Consider the following 22176-nt stretch of genomic DNA (forward strand, 5'->3'; position numbering starts at 1 on the left):
ACAGAATATGGTAGGATTTTATAAGTAGGGAAACAGAAGCAGCTGCATTCTCTGAAACAATAATAAGGTTAATTAGAAGGATATATGACAAATCGGAAGCAAGTATAAAGTGGGAGGATTCCTGTCTGATAAGAGGAACTAGAAAGGGATGTCCTCTTTCCCCTTTGTTATTTTCTTTATATTTAGAACCACTAGCAAAGAAAATAAGGGACTAAGAATTACAAGGGTGTAATTCCTATAGTAATCAAGAAAAGTTGGCTTTATTTGCAGATGATATTATTTTGTACCTGATAAATCCAGAAAAGGACATCTCAGTGTTGTGGAACATTTTGAGAAAGTTTCATGTCTTTTCAGGATAAAAAACTAATGAAGACAAATCAAAGGCTATGGCTGTAAATTATGTACCCACACACAAATTGGTTCAGCAATACCCACATTTATGGGAACATGATAAGATGAAATATTTAAGAGTTTGGTTTAAAAAGGTTTCTGTTATGACAACTAAGGATATGTGAGAAGAAACTAAACAAAAGGTAATATAAAATTGAGAAAGTGGAAGCTGTTGTATATAGATATGGATAGTAAGATACAAGCAGAGAGTTTTATACACAGGTCAGGCATATTTTTAGCAACCAAAGAGAACTTGTTGACAGCAAATAATAAAGCCTTGAAATAATTCATCTGGGAGTACAAGAGGAAAAGAGCTGATTCTTGCAATAGAACAAGGTGAGTGGTTTAGGATTGCCTGATTTGAAGGGATATTTTAGAACTACACAGTTTAGGCTAAGATATGTAACACAAGCAGAATGCCAACACTCAAAATGGAAAGGGATGATGATGAAGCGGGGTGAAGTTCAAGAAATAAAGAAACAGTGGGATTTTGAATGCAGATCCTTAAAGATAATAATAGCATACAGAATACTATATTCATAAAGCAGCAGAAAGTATTCTAAGAACTAAGCCAACATGAGAATGGAGAAAGGAGATATTGCCAAAAGGGATGACTGCATGTAAGGGGTAGAGAAAATAGGCAAGGGTGGGGATTTACTGGAGATAACTGGCAAAGGACCCAAGATATTGGGAGGAAATAAATAGAGCAGGCACAATAATAGAGTGGGATGAGGCTAAGAAGGTATCTAGATTGCAGGCTAAAGACTGTCTTCCCTACCACTGACTTATGTCAGATCAGAACCCAGGAGATAGGGATAGGGGAATCTTAAGGGAAACACCTGCTCTGGTAGAATTTCTAACTGCATCTAGAAGAGAAACTGCTGCATGACATATATGAGGAAAACAGAGGAGGTTAGAAAAACTGAGAAGAGAGAGACTGGGAAAGCAATTTACAAGAGAACAATGGGAGGATATATGTACAGCTCCTTAAATATGCAACAAAGTCCAGAAGGTTTAGGATCTTAGCTTGGAATTGTTTTAAAAGGTATTTTACACCCCTAGTAGACTTCAAATAATTTTTCCTGAGGTAAGTAACAAATGTTGGAGATATGAAGAGGAAGAAAGAGGTTATTAAGAGCATATGTTTTGGAAGTGCAATGAGTTGGCAGATTTTAAAAGTTTCCTACAGAGTACTCTGTCAGAAATATTGGCTGTAGCTAAAAAAATTATTCTTCTGAGCAGGGACACAGAGTCTGAATTACCAAGACATAGTAAGGCCTCAAATTTAATTCTGTTAGCTGCCAAAAAACAATTACTAGAAAATGGAAATAAAAGTCTTAACCAACTGTAATTGAAGTAATGAACATCATAAAACAGATACAAGAACTGGGAAAAGGGATCTTTAGAAAAGTAAAGGAGCAAACTACATAGAAACAAATGGGAATTGTAGGAAATGTACACAGAAAAATGTTCAGGGTAAGGACTAGTGAGATTTTTAGAGAAGACAATAATTCAGTGATTTGCGTAATGCTGGATTGATGATATGTGAAGGATAATCTATGTAAATGAAAAAATGTTAATATGGTTTGTTTTCTTTTCTGTTAATGTTTGCTTGCATTTTGCCTATTTCTTAAATGATAATAAAGGTGTTTAAAAAACAAAAGCTAGTGTTTTGATGAAAACAGTTCACATTATTGAGTCCAGAAGATTCTACATACAGCAACAATGACTGTTATTTCACAGATGTTTGGCAGCAGAAAAAAATTTCAATACCAACTGCAGGAAGTGCAAACTACATTGCCATTTTCTCTAAAAGCAGGAAATACAGGCATTGTATAATAAAATAACTAATGCAAGCTTTCTCTAACAGAGCAAACTAAAATCTAATAGTGTTACAGGTTCTTATCAGAAAGGACTGTCCAATGTGGTATTCTCACATAGTCTCTCTTAACTGGGCCCATGTAACATGTAATCACACTGAATTAGGTTTACCAACACTTTCCATGCAGACTGTATACATTAAACTAGTCAGGTAATCTACCTCTAATTGCATCCACATGGACTGTTTTCTCTCACTTTCCTGATGTATCAGCTGTTATACAGTACAAACTGAAGAATGTCTGGTATTGCCCAGTTATGCTGTGTGTCCGATTAAAAAAGCATACATTCAAAAAGTACAAATGCACACATTATCCCTGTTCTAGTGTATAATCCATTACTAGCTAATCCCATGTGCATACTTTGTAATTATTAAACATTGAGAATCATAACTTTGACATGTAAAATAACACAGAAATTATCTTTTTCCACTGTTAGCCTCTGTAATAAGATACCAGTACTCTCCTATTTTCTATGTCTATTGTCATTAGCCATTAAGTAATCCATCCATCCAGCCATCCATCACACCTTTTCCCATTTTTACATATGGGGTCAGGCTGTCACTTCAACAGTGAAAATTATATGGTGTCAAGGTTCATACCACCAGGTAGGTAGCCCTGCAGAGGCTATTCCTCTATGCCACACATTCATATGCACACTCACACCTATGGCCAATTTAAAGTGCCAATCCACCTACTGGATGTCTTTGGAATGTGGAAGGAAACTAGAGCACCCAGGTAATGTACACCAAATTTTGATTTCTTGTGCCTTGAAATTTTTATCTGCCCCTCATTCTGAGAGAGGTGAACGGGCTTAGTCCCTTCACTCTTCTACCTCCCCAACCAACTCCAGGACTGTACCCGAGCTGATAATCAAATTGGTTCACCTGAGTTGTAGCCATGGCTTTATATTTCTACAATAATGAAGCTGGCATCAATACAACTGCCATTTGTTTACTGATTTCATAGTATCAAAAACTGTGCCTTAGCTACCAATTTTGTTGCAGACGAATTCACCACAGTTAAAGTACGAGGATAAAAGGTAGAAGTAACTTTTTTTGTAGTAATGACAAATTTTAACTTACTTATTTTAGTAAGAGAAGGTGTATATCACTGTCCTAAAGATAACTTCAGTTGCCCTTAAGGGAAGTCTGTAAGTGCAAATAGCTCTCATGACAAAGTATAAGAAAGAGCAGATGACAATGTCTGTGAAAGCAGGTACACTCCAAGTTTCTCATACTTCCATCACATAACTTGACTAAATTGTATATAAACACAGCACCTGAAAGTGTCATGAGCCTCATCTAAACAGATTAAGCAAAGAGCATGTCAGTCAATGGCCAGGACAACCCCACTGCAGATACATTTCATAAATTGAGTTTTGGATGTTTTGAGACTGTAGGCCAAGGCCCAATGGTGCAGAAAGCAAAAAAGAGTTTTTGACAGGAAAGTACAGGAATTTTTTTTTTCTCATGATAGAGAGAAGTACAGAAATAGAACAGGAATATTAATGAGGTCTGAATATTGCATACCAAAGATATTCACAGCTGAAGAAGGACCCCCACCCCCAAAAAAAACAAACAAACATAGCCTGGGACTGTGTTCTTCTGAATCATTCACAAAGTACAATAAAGAAATGGAAAATGTGACGTAAGTGGTGCATGATAGGAAGAGGGAGGGTTTCTGGCAGCTTGGGAAAATTTAATCTGCCAAGTGGTTCTAATTTCTGCATCATCAGTCATGTCTGGTTACAGAAGATGATCCTCTTCTTATCAGATCCTTTTTTTAATTAAGTTAATCTGTCAAATTGTAATACGGATCTGGTAAACTCCTCTGATTTCCTCCGAATTACATGAAGTTGGAGACCCTAGCAAAGAATATGCATTGTTCTTCATTGTATGCACACTCTACTGCTGCATAAAATAGGATATAAAGTGAGAAAAATAAATTACTATTCATGCTCTGACTTATTTTCTAGAAAAAAATCTTTAAGTTCTTTAAGTTGTACAAGGACATCAGATTCCCCCCTTCCCCCAGAAATGCCCAGTAAATACTGCTGTACTTACCATCTAGCCCTGCTTTTATTAATTCAGCTCGCAAACGGTTTCCCATTTCAATTAGCTGCTGTTTCTCCTGGCTCAGCTGTGACAGATGTCTTACTGCTGATTTCAGTTTCTGCTTCAGAACTTGTACAGTAGCAGTAAGATGCTGGGTAGCTTCATTCCCAGTACTAGGTCTAATCCCTGTTCTTCCTTCTTGGATCTGCTGCCGGAGATGCAGAACCTCTTCCTGAAGCTGTTTCACAGTTTCACTCTTGTCAAAGAGATGAGAAAGGACATGAGGGATCACAACGTTGACATAACGGCAAATTCTGCACAAAAACTTGAGATTTATACAAAATGGTTGTACTGTCTACCACAGCATTAGAAATACAATATACAAATGCTATGCTCTACTAAACCTTTCGGTTTTTGATCCGTGTGCATGATGGATCACTGCTAACTAAGTATAAATAAAGTAAAGGTGAATGCACACCATATCAGTTGATCTTCATGAGTATCCTCTGCAGCTGGTAACAGTTAGGGTCTCCTTCCCTATATATCTTCTATATCTCTACACACTGTGGTATCACTGTATACCTAGCCCATACTTTAAATTATTTATGTTCCCAAAGAACATGAGCAAGCAGCATCTAAAGAAAAATATAGAAGTTAAATAATAACATAAAAATTATAAACCAGCAACTTTTGGAAGGCACATGATACCTGGAGTGAGGGGAATGGCCATCCAGTAAGGTGAGTTAGGAGAAGGGCAATAAGTCCCCAATACAGAATTAAAGATGGGGAATAAAGACCAAGTGTCTCAAGTACAGATGTCCACAATGGATGTGTTACCAAAACAAGCACTGGGAGTAGCAGCCCCCCCCCTGATTACATGATCTTTTGAGTCTTCAGGACAAGATATAGATCTTCTTCCCTTACTACAATTACGAAGTTAAAATCTAGCATTACTAAAAAAGTTATTTCTTCTTATCAGCCTTTGACTTTAACTATGGCGGCTTCTTTTGCAACAAAATTGGTAACCAAAGACACTGTTACTAGATCCGATTTTATCAAGACCTGATAATTTGGTTTGACTTCATAAAACAATCTTAGTAACAGGGAAATTATAACCTACTCTAAGCCTGTGCAACCTCATATTTGGTTATAATAAGCAAAGAGGGTGAAGCCACCTTCATGGGGACTTGCTTCTACATACAACATACATCACTTTTCAGTCTTGTTTACTGACCTGGCTTTGTTTTAGTGGGCTTGAATGAAACAGGACTTTAAATGTACTACAGCGTAACTCTGACTAGGCTGTCCAAAAGATGATATGCTGAACAGTGACAAAAGGTCATGAAACTAACTGGAAATCCATCTGGACAGCTTCTGCCTGCTAGCCTACTGTACAATCCCTTCTACAGAAGGCAAACGACTCAAATAATCATTCTGTCTTAGCTCATGCACAGTCTTCAAGTACAACCTCAAATGCCACTGCATATCCATGATACTAAAGGTCTAGTCTGTCTTAGTTTCTTTCTGCAGAAGAACATGGGGATATGAATAGACTTGATGGACACTTTGGAAATCACTTTGGGAGACTATATGGGTTCATATAGAAGTCAACCCTATCCTTATGGAAGACAGAGTAGAGTTACTGGAAAATGAGACTATGCAACACTAAAATCCACCCAACTTATGTAACGGTTGCCAAGAACAGTGTTGCAAGACATGGACCTCATGTCTGCTGAGACAGCCTATTCTAAGGGGAACAGAAAAGCCTTTCATTTATGAAGTTCAAGTCCCTTCCAAAAGATCCAACTTCATGTTCTTTTATCTGCATTAACATATTCTGTAGTTAAGTTAGAAGAGTTGGTTAAGATTTTGATTTCCAGTTTCTACTAACTGATTTTTTTGGCAGCCAATAGCACTAAACTTAGTAAGGCCTTATTATGCCTAGGCAATTCAGATCTTGTATCTACAGCCATTTGCTTCCCCAACACTTTGGACAAAGTATTCTTCAGGGAATTTTTAATATCTGCTAAACTGTTACTTGCCAGAAAAATGCATCTTTAATTGCTTATCTCTTTCCCATTATTCCTTCAGTACTTGCTATCCATCTGAGAAAAAAATCCCGACCTCTGCTTGGAGTATAAAATACCATTTGCAAACACTTTCAGGAAAAACATCATAAACCTTCCGGTGTTTGCAGTATACTTGCAGGCAATACAGTCATTCACCTGCATAAGACTTTGGGAAATGATCTACCCTGGGGTACTACCACATGGATAACACAACCTTAAGACTTGATCCTACTGTTCAGAATTTCGAACCTTAAGTGGATAGTGACCTAACTTTGAACCAATATGTGTCCACTGCTGTAAGAAACACCTTCTACACTGTGCAACTTATACAACAAAAGTTTTGTACTTTATATAATGACAGATCTGTGTTGTCTGTCTGTCAGGTTCAGCTTGCAGGGTTATCAGATGAGATGCTGGCCAAATCCAAGAGACTAACTCACTCGGCTCCGCCACCCCTTACCCACAATCCCCTGCTCCCCAGAGAATATCTCAGGTTGAGTTTGCCCCCTTCCAATCTAGCACCAAAGTATAATTCCCACATAAAGGAGGAGGATGAAGGACTCCAAGAAAAAAGAAAACAACCAAACCTTTCCCACTCGTTCAACTTAGATGAAGAGACTCATTAAAAATACAGGGGGGGGGGTGGAGGAAGGTTGAACCAGACAGACAACACAGATCTATCATTATGGTAAGTTCTTAACTTTTCTATCTAATATTCTCTTCTCTGTCTGGCTTCAACCTGCAGTACAGAGGCCCCAGCCATGTAAAGCCCCCTGGAAAGATATTCTGCAACATAGTACAGCCAAAAGAAGTCCTGGACATAGACCGAATATCCAGCTTGTAGTGAGAAACAAAGATGTGAGGGCCCAAACAACTTGCTGCTGCATAAACAATATCTTAGGAAGCCCTAGAGAAGAAGGCCACAGAAGCAGTTATGGCTCTAGTGGAGTCACCTTTAGGTTTACCATGCAGTCTTACCTCTCAAGGCGTAAGCAAAGGTAATACACTCTGACAGACACTTGGATAAAGTCACTTTAGACAGAGGTCTACCAAGCTGGATTTTGAAAAGAAACGAACAGCTGATTGGATTTCTGAAAGACTTTGTCCTGCCCGGGTAATATCTCAATTGTCCATGCACATCTAAACAATGCAGCAAGTATTTACCCTTGTTTGAAAAATTAGGAAAATGAATAGACCTATTTAAATTACTCTCAGTGGCTATCTTAGGAAGAAAAAAAGGGTTCATGTGAAGGGAGACTCTGTCTTTGTGGAACACCAAGTAAGGAGGAATAGTAGCCAGAGCTTGCAGCTCAGACACTCTCCTAGCCAACAGCCACCAAGAACAAGGTCTTCCAAGATAACTTTGTCTAAAATAGCAGAAGGCTTAAAAGGAGGACCTGCAAGGACTTGTAATAAGAAACACAATTCCCATGGAAGGTCAAGATCCTAAACATGGGGGTGGGGGTGTGAAACTGAGAAACACTTTAGAAATTTTCAAAGCAGTTAAGTGAACATTATCCCTGCCACTGATAATTGGGTATAGCTGCCAGCTGTACCTTAATTACAGAAAAACTAGAGCCTGAATTAAACAACTTGGTGAGAAAATCTAAAAACGATTCTAAGGGAGCAGAAAAAGGCTCAAATCCTCGAGAGTCTGCCCACACTGCAAATCGCTTCCATTTAGTTGAGTATACTTTCCTAGTAGATAGCTTCAGGGAACAGGACAAAATGTGCACAACACAGTCTGATAACTTGAGATTCCTGGCCATCAAGGAAACTGGAAAAACCATGTGGTTAACTTGAGGGACCAAAGGTTGGGTGGATCCAGACCCGCTGGATGAGAAATGAGATTTGAAGTGGGGTCCAAAACCCAAGGACTGTATCTCAGAATAGGCCATAGAAAATGAAACCACACCTGACAAGGCCAGATCACTGTCACTCTGCAACAGGCTGTCTTCTGAAGAAACTTGATTATCAGGGGAACGGGAGGATAAGTATACGGGAGACTCAAGGGCCAAACATACAGAACTGCGTCTCTGGGTGATTGCCTCTGAGCAGGGATTAAGGCATAATAGGTGCTGCATTTGGTGATGGAGGGGAAAGCAAAAAGATCCCCATACTGAGTGCCCCAGCATCAAAAAATCTGAGCCACTACCCTCGGATTCAGAGACCACTTGTGAGGAAGAATATTCCTGCTCAAACTGTTGGCCAGAATGTTAGACTTCCCAAAGATGTATGTTGCAATCAGAAACTGTTAAGATATGATCATCCACTGCCAAACCCCTCATGGCCTCTTGACAAAGAGGATAGGAACATGTCCCACCTTGTTTGCTCAAATACCAGACCGTTCTGGATCAAAATCACACCAATGGAGAGGATATCCTGAAAAGTCTGCAAACCAAGGAGGACAGCCCTCATCTCCAGGACATTGATGTGAACATTGACCTCTGTAGAAGACTATGACCTTTAAACAGTCCTCCCTTCAAAATGCTCCCCCCACCCAAGAAGGGAGGCATCCGTGGTGACAGGGACCAAAGGACAGAGAAGAATGAACAGTCTCCTGTTGGTAGCCAAGAGAGACTGCAACCACTGCAGAATCTGATTGTGACAAACCTTTGTGAAACAGATGGGAAAGTCCACTGGATGAGTCAGATATGATGACTGCAGTCTAAGAGTCTATTGCAGTGCCCTCATGTGGTACCTCACTACGGGAACTAACCTTATGGATGCTGCCATGTGGCATAAGAGTTTCAAAACTGCATGAGCTGGTAGTTTTGAAAAAGCAAGCACAGGCACTGCCTGGGATTGAAGGCCAATTACTCTGGAGCTTGGGAGCTTGATAATTTGGAAAACAGTATCCAAGTAGCAGCCTATGAACTCCAAAGTCTGGAGAGGTTGTAGATTTGACTTTTAATAATTGACAGTTATCCCCAAATGGCCACACAACAGGAGTAAGGTATCCTTGGCCATGATTAGAGAAGCTCTCGTGGGGGCAGTTAGGACCTAATTATCTAGGAATGGAAAGACCTGAAACATCTGCAGCCAAAGCCAGTCTGCCACCACTGCCATGCACTTGGTAAACACCCAGCGGGCAGTGGTGTGAAATGGCAGGGCTCTGAAATAAAAAGCCAGAAGTGCAGGACGTTCCTGGAATGCCTCTCTATCTTGATATGATGATAAGAGTCCTTGGGATCTATCGAGCACATCTAATCATCCTTCCTAAACAGAGGAAAAATGGACTGCACTGAGACCATCTGGAAACTGGTCCATTTTACAGAGATTTAATTTGCTCAAATCCAAAATCAGCCCAAGGTTCTTGTCTTTTCTGGCACAAAAAAAGAAACTTTTGTAGACTCTGGATCCTTGTTGGTCTGGCTGGACTTCTTGGATGACTCAATTTGCCAGCAGTTTCTGAATCTCTACCACTGCCTGCTGTTTCTGATGGTCTGGAACATCTGGGAGATGTCTTTGACCGAAATGTGGAATTTCTAAAAAGGGAATGGTATAGCCTCTAGATAAAGCTTTTAACACCCACCCATCCAAAGTGATGGTCTCCTAAGTTTCTGGGTGAAGAGCCAAGTGACCCCGACTACCTCCAGAGCAGGGCATTCAGGAAAGCCCTTAGGATTGCTAGAAGGGCCTACAGGAGAAAGCTCTGCAAAAGCCCTGATTTTGCAGACCACCTGTGCCCTGTGGGTAGAGGTTGCCCCCTTCTGATTCCTTGGCAAGCAAAATGCACTCTGATGGCAGACAGTATGTTCCTGTCTTGTTAGCTCCTACTGAGTGTGTCTTTGATCTCTGGCCCAAACAAGGAGAAGCCATTGAAAGGGGTGCTGGTAAAGGATGCCTTGAAGCAGTACACGAAATTGCACAACTGCATCCAAGCATGGCATCACATGGCAATACCGATGCCAGCTGCTTAGGACATTCCATCTGCTGTGTTAGAAATGAGCCCCATGCAGAAATTGGTAATAGAATGAAAAGTGGACGACTGAGTCTCTGGTGTCCTCTGAACCTCTGGAGACTGCTGTGTCTTTACATTCCTAAACACTTCATCAACAAGATCATGCTGAAGACTTATCAGGTGGGAAAGGTAGTTAAGTGCCCTTAAAGTAAAAGTCGCTGAGGCATAACAGCACTTCCCTAGTCGATCCAAAGCCCAAGAATCTCTATTAAGGGGATGGACCATGAAACTCTCCGCAGAGATTTTCTTCTTTGTGGCAGTCACCACTATGATCATCACATCCATGGCCAGGTCCTTACTGCAGTGTGGCTGATCCTTAGGTGGGGTGAAAATTTTGTTAGGCTTCTTGGGATTGACTCCACTGTGTCTAGTTCCTTCCACGCCCTCTGAGACACCAAATCTATGAGTGCATCTGGAGGGGAACCACCCAGGGCATGAATGAGTCCATGCTGAAGGCCTCCAAAAATACTGACTCTTCCAAAGAAGAGGCTTCAGTGGTCCAGCCCCTGCACTGGGGAAGACACTCTAAAAGATCGCCAAAGGAGGGAGTCATTGCACAGTGACTTTGGGGGTCCTTCACCTTCCTCAAGGTCATTATCCTCAGTGAGGGACTCTAGCAAATCTAGAAGAGAGGGGGAAGAGACAGGGACTGCAGGAAGGGGGGTAAACTGAAGGCCAACCAGCATGGGCTGTCCAGGCTGCAAGCACAGATGGGAAGGGAGAGAGAACACCGGCTGAGAAAGACTGGCCCATCTCCATAGTGGAGAACATCCTCTCCATGACATCAAAGGCATAGGCAGACGCCAGCCACCCAGAGCTGACAATCCCATGATCCAAAGAAACCAAAGATGTGCATGAACATGGGGGAGCTACAACTTGCCCTGATATCGAGACCACAGCTGAGCTGTCGAAGGTAGATGCCCCGAGTGGGAGGGATGAACCCGAAGCCCAGATCATCCAACCTGACCAGGAAACAGCTGCCTCGAAACAACAGCTTTGAGGTCCACTTGGCACAGCTGGAGTCGAGGAAACCAAGGTGGGTTGGACAGTCAAACATGACCAAGGATGCACACCATTGGAGAAAATGATCTTTTGCTTATAGGAGGAATTCCTAGAATGCAGAGGTCAGGAGCCAGTTAGCTAGATACTGGAAAATTTTGAATCCCTGAAGTTGTAGATGAGTTGCTACTACTGTTATGCATTTGGTGAACATCCTGTGGGCTGTGGTAAGACCAATTGCAAGGTTCTGAAATAGTAATGGCTGGCTCCCAAATAGAAGTGTAGGGATCTCTTGGACTCCTCCTGAATCTTTCTGTGAATGTAAGCATCCTAGAGCTCTACTTAGCACATCCATTCTTCATAAAAATGGAAGACTAGTTTGCACAATGATCATTCAAAGGCAGGTGTTTTTTATGCAGGAGTTTTACAGCCTGAGGTCTAAAATTGCCCAGAGGTCCTTTGTTTTCTTCAAAATCAGAAAGTAGTGTGAGTAGAATCCTGACACTTGCTGGTCTGGTGGGACCTCCTGGATGGCTCTTTTGTGTAACAGAAATAGGATCTCTGACATAGCTGTCTTTGCCTGATTTGATGAGACATCTGGCAACAGGAGAGAAGGGAGAATGGGAGTTTCCAAAAATGGAATGTAATAACCTCTGAATATTATCCTTCTTACCCATCTGTCTTGGGTGATGGCAAAACACTAGTGAGGATAAAGGGATATGGGTCCATTGACTACCTCCAGAGTGGGGCAGCCTGGCAAGACTTCAGGGCTTCTGAGGTCTGTTGTCAAACAAGGGGCATCTGAAACCCTGGTTTGGTCACCCCCTCAGCCCCTGAGCCTGTGTCCATTGAAGCAATGACCACTTCTGACGTGGCCACCCTTGTCAGAAACTGAGTTGTACTGACAGTGGGACTTGCAAAACCAGAGTGATCCAGCACCTTTTTGGTTTCTACTAAATGTGCTCTGTGGTGGCTCATATTCCACTTCCACTGCAGGCAGCATCTTGCCATGACATCTGCATGTGTTAACTGTCTTACCAAACAAGGTGGTTCCATCAAATGATGAATTTGTTAAGGACACTTTAAAGTTGTCCACAAAGTCACATAGTCACAGCCAAGCATGGCTTCTCATAGTAATTGCTGCTCCTGCTAACCTCACTGCTCCATCTGCCACTTTGTGACTAAGGAGCATAGACAGGTTGGCAATATTGGTGATGGTCAACAAAGTAGATTGGAGCTGCTTCTGTGACTCTGGCTTGATGGGTTTTTTTAGAACCGACATAATCTGTTGCGCTAGGTCCCTCTGGAATTTGGTCATATGCCCATCATAGTTCAAGGCTCTAACAGCGAAGGTGCGAGATGTACATCTGCTTCCCTACTTTATACATGGGCCAGTACATGGATGGATGAATAGAAGAAGACTCCTCTGACAGTTATTTTCTGGGGGCTATGCAATAATGATGGAATTCACAGGAGTGGTTTTCTCTCAAAAAGGTTTGCTTCAAGGGTTCTAAGTATATTTTCAGCTTTCTGGGGAATGCCTCAGAAGTGTCTGGTTCTTGCCAAACTCTATTACTGCCAGCTCAACCATTTTATCAGCACGTGAGATCACCCAGGAAGTAGAAGGGGGTCATCACATATGTCTCAAACAGCACTACTTCATCCTGAGACAGAGATTCAGTTGGCCAGGATCCTCTCTACCACATGGGTTCCTGTATCTCTCAAAGGACATGTCCTTGGAAGCAGATTGTGGGGAACCCTATTATCCTAATCATGGTGTGACATGATGGACTTTTCTGGTGTCTATGTGATTCCTCTTGTACATCCTCTTTTTAGGTGGCTCAGAGAATAATGAACCTGAGTCCTCAGGGGCAGTTGCTGCTGTAAGGCAGGAGGTTTGTGAACAATGGTACGAGACTGCCTGGATGATGCCTGCTGCAAACCAAAACCCAAGGACAGGTGGTCATGGGAAGGACCTGTGGTCACAGGGTCCTGTGGATCCACCCTATGAGGTGAAATGATTCTTCCCAGCACTCTGAAAGCCATTCTGATTTCAGTAAAATCTAAAGAAATTCGACCCAACCAGGGAGAGAACCATTAGTCTGGGTTGATTCCCTGGATTCGACTTATAGGATGGTTCTGAGGTGGGGATTATTATCAAAGTTTAGAAGATGTAAGACCCTGAAAATACTAACAGAGCCATCCACTTAACTTTTCAGATCCAAGTTTCAGTCATCAGCTCCGAAGGAATCTGTGACTGAAAAGTTGAATCCAACTTTTGCTGTGAAGACATGGAGGACCCAGATGACCACATGGATCCAAGAAAGTCGGAACTGTAGGGTGGACCAGTGAGGAAGTCTGGATAGGGGTGAAACACATGGATTCAGTTGGCTTCAGAGTAGATGGAGTCGCAATGACCCCCATCTCGAGTTGGGTTCAAAGGAACTTCTGCAGCAAAACATCCAAATCTACTTCATAGGCACTATGACAAGACTTAACAGATTTAGTGAATAAAGTAGATGCAAGTCTGGAACACGTTTCTCTACTCTCTTTGGAGAATCCTGAATGGTAATTGACAGAGATGCAGGATCAAGAGGAGGAGTATACGTTGGGGTTCTGTCTAGAGTGTCTTTGACTCTGGGCGCTTTCATCGTCAAAACCTGAGCCAAAGCTTCTGCCTGATGTTTCTTTGGCTTGAAATCCTTCTGCTTTGAAGACTTCTCTGTTGACTTTCGGGTTTCAGAAGACTCTGGATCTGGTGGGAGAAGGCCCTTAAGAATTAGCTTGTTCCTCCTATCAGGCATCACTCTGGGTACAAGGGCAGCATAGATATCACAATTTGAATTAAGATGTGCCACCCTGGTCTTGGAGGTAATTTTCTGTCCACACTGGCAACATTTTTTGAAACTAGTCTTTTGCTCCATTCCAAGTGGCAAAAACGAAGCATGTGCGTGAACATGCGCGCGCACACACACACACACACACACACACACGCTATAGAAAGTAGTATTTTAACTTTAAGCTTTAAAGCTATTTAAGTATCTACCAACAGTAACAATAATATATGACTAACTCTAAGAATCAAATACTAATAAGCTAAGGACTATGACAGATAATATGTGAACAAAATGGCATGCGGCCATCAATGGAAGGGAAATGAACTAGAAATGTTGAAAGCAAAAAAAAGAAACGCTTGAGAAACTAAGAAAATTTTCCCATACTAAACTGCTCTACTTTAGAAAAGTCAAAGACCAAAAGATCCCAGAAAACACTCACAAAAACTGTCCAGAAAGAGGTGTAGTATTTTAATGGAGAGAAATCTGCATTGCTTCTCCAAGAGTCAGCAAATAAGATCCGAGTTAGTCAGGAGGAAGCAGGACATTGTGGGATAGAACATTTTGGAAGGGCTCAAGGCTGGAGCACTAAACTGGATGGACTGGATCTCAGTAGGGGCGTGAGGACCCATATGTCAGATCAGATGTACTGAATGAACAGGATCCATAATATTTATAAAAATCCAGTGCTTGACATCATGCTAACTAGCTAACTTAATAAACTGAAATCAGCTCAAGTGCTTCCAAACAATATTAGAGACCGCTGCCCTATAATTACTGAATGGTAATTCAAAAGACAAAATAATTTGTTCAAGAAGCATTCAAGATTCTGACCATCGCACCCTACTAACCGAACTCCAAAACATTAACTTGTCATTGTTTACAACTGGAATGATCCTACCAATGCACTTTTCTTCCTTCTGAGACCTCATTATCCCATCTAAGACAGATTATTTCCATTAACAGAAAAGAAGATAACCTTAACTGCATGTTTTATGTTTAACACACTGTAATCATACTATACTCTAGAAAAAAACTTACAGAATGCCTTTAAAGCATTTGGAACTGGTTATATGATAACTTTACAGTGAATATCTCCAGAATCACTGTAATGGTATTCAGTATATAACAAAAACTAAATATAACCAAAAACCTAACTATTCTAGATCTTGACAGAATTCCTCTCACTCATTCAACCCAACACAAATACTTAACACAGTCTTGTAGACAAATACACACATAGAAAGCCAGTCTGAAAAAAGTTATAATGCAGTTGAAAGACACCTACAAGTTCTCTCACCAATCTGCTCGTAGAAGAAACTGAAAGGAAACGCTGAGCAAAGAAAGCAAATGCAAAATTTTAAAGACACTGGGCCAGATTCAGTAAAGCTACACTAAGTGTAGGCAATTTGTATTCAATAAAATTCTTATCACATTTTTTATGCTTTCCAGTCACTCAGAAAGATTACACTAAGTGTGCAGTCTACACTTTGTGGTAACCTTTATGAATCCCTGTCAGTAGTTAAAGCTGCAAGAATATCAGTAGAAAAACTAAAATTAGGAGAAGGAAGGTGTGTATTATGTCTCTGCTGTCTGTTCATTCACTAAGTGTACATGATATGTATTCAATAAAATTCTTATCACACTTTTTGTGCTTTCTAGTCATTCAGAAAGATTACACTAAGTGTACATGTAGTCCACACTTTATCGTAACCTTTATGAATCGCTGTCAATATTTAAAGCTGCAAGAATATCAGTAGGAAAACTAAAATTATGAGGAGTATTGGACCTTACTGGCTCCGAAAACACAGATGGAGCCGTAGGTGAGAGTGTCTTGTCGGGTCCGACTTAGCTTGTAGCTTACCCTTCTCTTTAGACGCTCCTTGTAGCTTACCCTTCTCTTTAGACAGATCCAAACTTGGAGCCAAAGAGGATGAAGGCTTGGGTTTTTCCAGTTTTTTTGCTGGCTGAGTCCCCTCCATAGCAGCATCAAAGGGGCCCTTCAGCAAACCTCTTAAGATTAATTTGTTCTTTCGCTCCTGCAGGACTAGTGAACTACATGCATGGCAAATAGAACACGAATCCTGCAGATGTATACGCAACTCGTGTGCCCATCCATAAGGAACATCTTTTGACAGCATGACTCCCACTTTTTGAAACCCAAGGGTTTCAGTTCCTTGGCAGTATCTTTGGACATAGTGTCGAACAGCACTATGTAAAGCTAGACAAAGAGAAAAAAAATTACTAACACGATAACTAGCCAATAACAGACAAAAAAAAAATCCCTCTTTTTTTTTTTTTTTTTTTTTTTACAACAGACAGGAAAGAAGAGAAGGGGGGGAGAGCCTCTAAGTTAAACAGCGAACTCCCCACCTAAGGACAGCCTCTAACTTAAACGGCAACTCCTTAAAACTTAAAGGAAGGCAAGAAAAGCGAAGAACCCACTAAGTTAAACGGGTTTAGAAGAGAGGAAAGGGCCAGAGAGAAAAACGGTTAGTCCCCAACAAATGTAACTCACTCGGACGGGATAGGGAAGGTAGAAGAACAAAGGGACAACTACTATTAACAAGTTAGAAAGATAAATAAGACAATTTTTCTTAAAAAATATAACAAATAGAAGAACACTTAGCCTGAGCCAGTATCCGCAATCTCGATGCTGCAAGCAGCAAACGAGATCTGGGTAACTACCGCTAGGCATGCTGGGATAGGGGTTAGCCTTGAGCCAGTAAAAGCTCTCGATCTATACTATACGGCAGAGTTGGAGCCGAGGGTCGGCTCCAAACCCAAACAGCAAGAACAAAGAGATATGGACAACATAACATCTAAAATTATGAGGAAGAAGGTGTGCATTATGTCTGTGCTGTCTGTTCACTCAGAACAGTGTAAACTTAGTGTAAGCTTTACTGAATCTGGCCAACTGGCTAATGTTCTGAAACTCTAGTTAAATACACTAACTAGACATTTCTGCTGATACCCTCTCTTTATTGCTGTTCCCTTTCTTACGGCTTCTATAAATATTTTATATATGTGTGTGCGCATACCTTTCAAACCCAAACTTCCTGTGCATATTCACCCATAATTCCTCTTTCACATTATCACTGCCATTTTCTGCAGTTAGACTGATCTTTCAAAAGTATACCACTGTAATGATGTTTGCTTTACTGTTTTACATTTCAGTGACTGCTATTTGAACTTTTTTCAGGTGATGCTAAATTCTCCCTTCTTCATACTTAACCACTGGTCTGACTGCATTACTAATTGCTTTACTACTTCAGTATACGTTTTCAGTGCTTTATTATTATCATTTATATTCATATACTTTCAATGTTAAATTCAGATTTTTATTTCATCTATGTATGCACTGACACTTTGGCTCAGGTTGAGACTAGAAAGGGTCTCAGGACATACTCAGACAGTTAAAAAAACATAAACAAATAAATATGATTATATAATGAAATCTAAACACACACACACACACACACACACACACACACACACACACACACACACACACAAAGATTAGATGAATCAAAAAACAGAGGATCAGTGAAACATGCTCTACCATGAGTTATGTGTGTGTGTGTGGCAATGTTTTCTGGTCATCTAAATGGAATTTGATCTTATTTTTTTTTTTCAATCAAGCCCATGTCAATCGATGCCATTTGACTATTCACTGCACACATTGCACAGAAATATAAATATGGTTGCTGTGCATACCCAGCGCTATGCTTTTAAGAACAGGCCGGCCAATTTCAACAAGGAACAGATATTGCTTTGGAAACCTAATGGAATGAGAATCAGATATAAACAGATTCCAGTTTTCCTAAGTACAAGGTTGAGAAAGGACTGTGTTAAGCAGTCTCCAGTGAAGCGGGAAGTGGAAACCACGCTTAAAGTTATTCCTGTAAAATAAAACTTATTATATATGGCTTTCCTACAGGTGATAATTTTCTTGTTCCACCACAGAAGTGGTCATATGTCACTTTTCAGCAGATCGCTTCTAATCTAAACACATGTAGGTCATACTGTGCCATAAAAAATGTTGTTCTTCGCCATTGTATGATCTCGAAATTAGTGTACTAAGACGTGGGGTGTTGAGCAGAGTAGCTGTTTTGCTGGCTGCTTGTTAAACTCAGGATCATAGTAGGGTAAGGAAGATTTGCTTCCCCACCATTGTATGATCTCACATTTAGTATATTAATAAATATGGGGTTGTGGGGTACAGAGGGGAGCTTGACCCCTACAAAACACATCTTTTACTGGCTACTTTATTACATTGTGGAATTGCAGAAGAGTGAAGAAGGGATGCTTTTTCTTTACCACCTCAACTCATAGTTAGCATACTTAGAGATGCAGTGGTGTAACCCCACCCCCCCAACACACATGACTACTATCTCCCTGAAAAAAAAAATCTCTATGTTGTTTTGTTTTGTTTCAGTGGGCCAGGACTTGATTACTTAACTGCAACAGTCTCAGTCATCTGTGCTCACGATGAATCAATATACAATCACATGTACATCTGTATGTTTATCTCTAACCCTTCACAGAAATACTTTGATACTCTGTTGTGATTGTGGCATTTTTACAGTTTCAATCAGCTTTAGTCTAACGTTTCAAGGTGTACATATATGTACTGCATTAGGTAGAAGATAGTATTGTCATTCATCATCATCGTCATGGATCTGCTTTGTTGCAATAAGCTGAACATGCATCTAAGAACGTAAACTTGATCTGTAGTTCCATATAAGGAATACATTCAGAAATTACCCTTACTGTTGGCCCTTGTACTGTCTCCACATTAAGCTGTTATGTCTCCACAGCAGGGGTATTTCTGATCTTATTCTGCCAAACTTATTCTGCATTTTTGCTGGCACCGTTCCCTTCATTCTGCAACCATTTCTTTACTTAAGCCAGATGGTAAACACTAACTTATGTACAACTTATATACTCCCACACAAAGTCTCTCTCTCCCAAAGAAGATTGTTTTAAATGGAAATAAAGAAGAATGTTTTAAATGGAAATGATTATTCTCATCTAATGGCTATCAGTTACTACAAGATGCAACTCTTTACTATAAATGCATATGCTTTAAACAGTACAGTGTGTGTTGTCAGTCGGTATCAAAATATTATAACACTATAGTGAGATCACCTGATTATAAAGAACCTGCTGATATTTCTGAAAGACAAAATCTTCAAAGGAAACTGATTCACAATGAAACAAAAAATTGAATTTGAAGTTCTGATCAAGTCAGCATGCAGAATATCACTTTCATACACCTCCAGGCTAGTTGCACAGCATAATGCATCCGAGATTATCCAAGTGCAACTAACTCTGGGCAAGACCGCATTCCAAATTGTAGCTTGCTACAGACCCCCCACCATGCCCCAGGATTCACACTCCTCATTTCTTGATACACTGGAAAGTATTAGGGTACAACCCAACACCCTAATAATGGGTGATTTCAACTACCCCACCATTAACTGGGAAAACTACTCACGTACCAACTCTTTTGCTCAATGTTTTCTAGAATTCATAAATTCCAACACCTTGGATCAACTTATTCACACCCCCACCAGGGGCAGCAATATCCTAGACCTGGTCATTACCAACATGGGAAACCAGTGTTCCACACCAGAGGTCAATTCCTCGTTGGTCAGATCCGACCACAAGCTAATTAGCCTAGACATCCACATCCCACCCCCACCCCCAATTAGGGAAACCATCATAAAAAACTTTGCCAAAGCCAACTTCACCCTTCTTAAGACAGAAGTGGCAAACTTCATGACACCCATGCAGACGGACAATAGAGGTATGACTGCCGAATCCTACACAAATGCACTTTATAAGCACTTACACGAGTGCATGGATCATGCTATCCCTAATAGAACCAGGATGTTATCCTCCAAACAAAGGAAGCCAATCTGGTGGTCCTCTGCCATAAACAAACTCTACAACAGAAGAAAGAAACTGTTGCAAAAAAGAGTAAAATCCCATGACTGGAGGAACTCCCTGGTCAACCTCAGTAAGAAGCTGAGATCCCTCATAAAACCCTCCAAAGCTAGTTGCGAAAACAAAATTGCCACTGACTCTAAAGACAACCACAAAGCATTCTATAGCTATGTCAAGGATCTAAATGGGAACACTCAGATCTGCTCTGAGTTACAGCACAATGGCAATAAATATACAGAACCAACTGATATTGCCAACATCCTAGCAGATAGGTTCAGTGCTAACTTTACCCCCTCTCACCCCCTAGAGGGCCCATCTCTATACCGGAAAAATGCAAAGTTCCTATAATCATGGCTGCACACAAAACACATTCTCCAAAGCCAAGAACACAACATCCATGGGACCTGACAATATCCCGGGCTGCGTTCTACATGAACTACAGAATGAACTGGCACCCTACCTAAGTACCATGTTCAATCATAGCCTCACCTCAGACTTTCTACCCACTGAATGGCGCACTGCGACGGTTATCCCACTCCACAAAGGGGGAGCCACGACGGACCCCGGGAACTACCGCCCCATTAGCCTGATGAGCCTGGTCTGCAAGGTCATGGAACGTATCATTGTGGAACTCATAAACAAAGACATTGGTAATCTCCAAACTCTGGACCCTACCCAGTTTGGATTTGTAAAACGCAGATCATGTCTCCTAAACCTGATTGACTTCTTTGAAGCAGTCACCAAAGCCATAGATGAGGGTAAAATGGTTCACACAGCTTATCTAGATCTCGCCAAGGCTTTCGACACCACCCCCCACTCTGGAATTATAGATAAGCTCACTAAACTAGGTATAAATCCCTATGTCACAAGATGGGTTGCCAACTGGCTCATGGACAGAACCCACACTGTGAAAGTAGTGGATTCCAAATCCGAAATCAAACCAGTGACAAGTGGAGTACCACAGAGTTCAGTCCTGGGTCCTCTTCTGTTTGGTATCTACTTCTCTGAAGTGCAGGCCAACACAGAAGGTCTTTGGATAACAAAGTTTGCAGATGACTGCAAACTAGGAGCCATAATCAAAACTCCTAATGATGTGGAAAAACTACAAAAGGGCCTCACTGAGACAGATACCTGGTGTCAAAGCCATGGCCTGAAGCTCAATGCCAAAAAGTGTATTGTCATCCCCTTTGGTAAAAACTCTGTACCCATGAACTACCACATAGCTGGTAGTCTACTTAATGCCGAAAATGTGATAACAGACCTTGGGACACAGGTGGACAGTAGTCTCTCCTTTGATAATCACATCGCCACAGTGGTCAGGAAATCCTTCTACATGTCTCATCTCATCACAAAAGGATTCTCATCCAGAAAAAAAAGAGGTCATTGTTCCCCTCTACTCATCACTCATTAGACCCATTATAGAGTACAATGCCCCTTTTGGTATGTACCTCACAAGACATCTACAACAACTGGAAAGACCACAGAAATATCTCACAAAGAAGATTACTGGCCTCAAACAGATGCCCAGGATTACTGGCCTCAAACAGATGCCCTATGCAGACCGTCTCAAAAAACTACAGCTTTACTCAATCGCATATCACCTACTCAGGGGCGATCCTGCCTAACATACAAAGCTATGTCAAACCCAGGGCTGTTGGACATGCTCCACTTAAAGAAATCCCAATCCCTCCGAGCTACATGCTCTAGGGACCTAAACCTTGTCACCACAATAAACAGAACATGCTGGAGGGATAGATTCCTGTCCCACAGACTTCCCATACTCTGGAACAGACTACCTAACTATGTCAAACAGAGCTCCTCATTAGCACTCTTCAAGAAAAATCTTGATGATTGGATGGGAAATGGGAAATTCACCCCGGGGATCACTTCTATGGCACTGCTCGACAGGGGCACAGGAAAATAATTTTCTTGGGTGGCGAAAGCCAGGGTACATTTTTTGGCTAGGCTTGTATGGGCCCTAGGGCCGATAGCCTAGTACCTACCTATGAACCTATGTAAACAGTTCTGTATCAC

The 22176-nt window shown here is 41.1% G+C and overlaps 1 protein-coding gene across 1 annotated transcript in view; it reads right to left on the bottom strand.

The window, feature by feature from the left end:
- Positions 1-22176, bottom strand: part of CCDC57 (coiled-coil domain containing 57) — a 3049962-nt gene that overhangs the window by 664409 nt on the left and 2363377 nt on the right. The window contains exon 15 of the mRNA XM_044069731.1: positions 4334-4580. Coding sequence (XP_043925666.1) covers positions 4334-4580 — 247 coding nt within the window. The remainder of the gene's footprint in view (positions 1-4333; positions 4581-22176) is intronic.

Source organism: Protopterus annectens, chromosome 4.part0 (assembly GCF_019279795.1).
Source record: "Protopterus annectens isolate FY-2018-M chromosome 4.part0, PAN1.0, whole genome shotgun sequence".
NCBI classification, from domain to species: Eukaryota; Metazoa; Chordata; order Ceratodontiformes; family Protopteridae; genus Protopterus; species Protopterus annectens.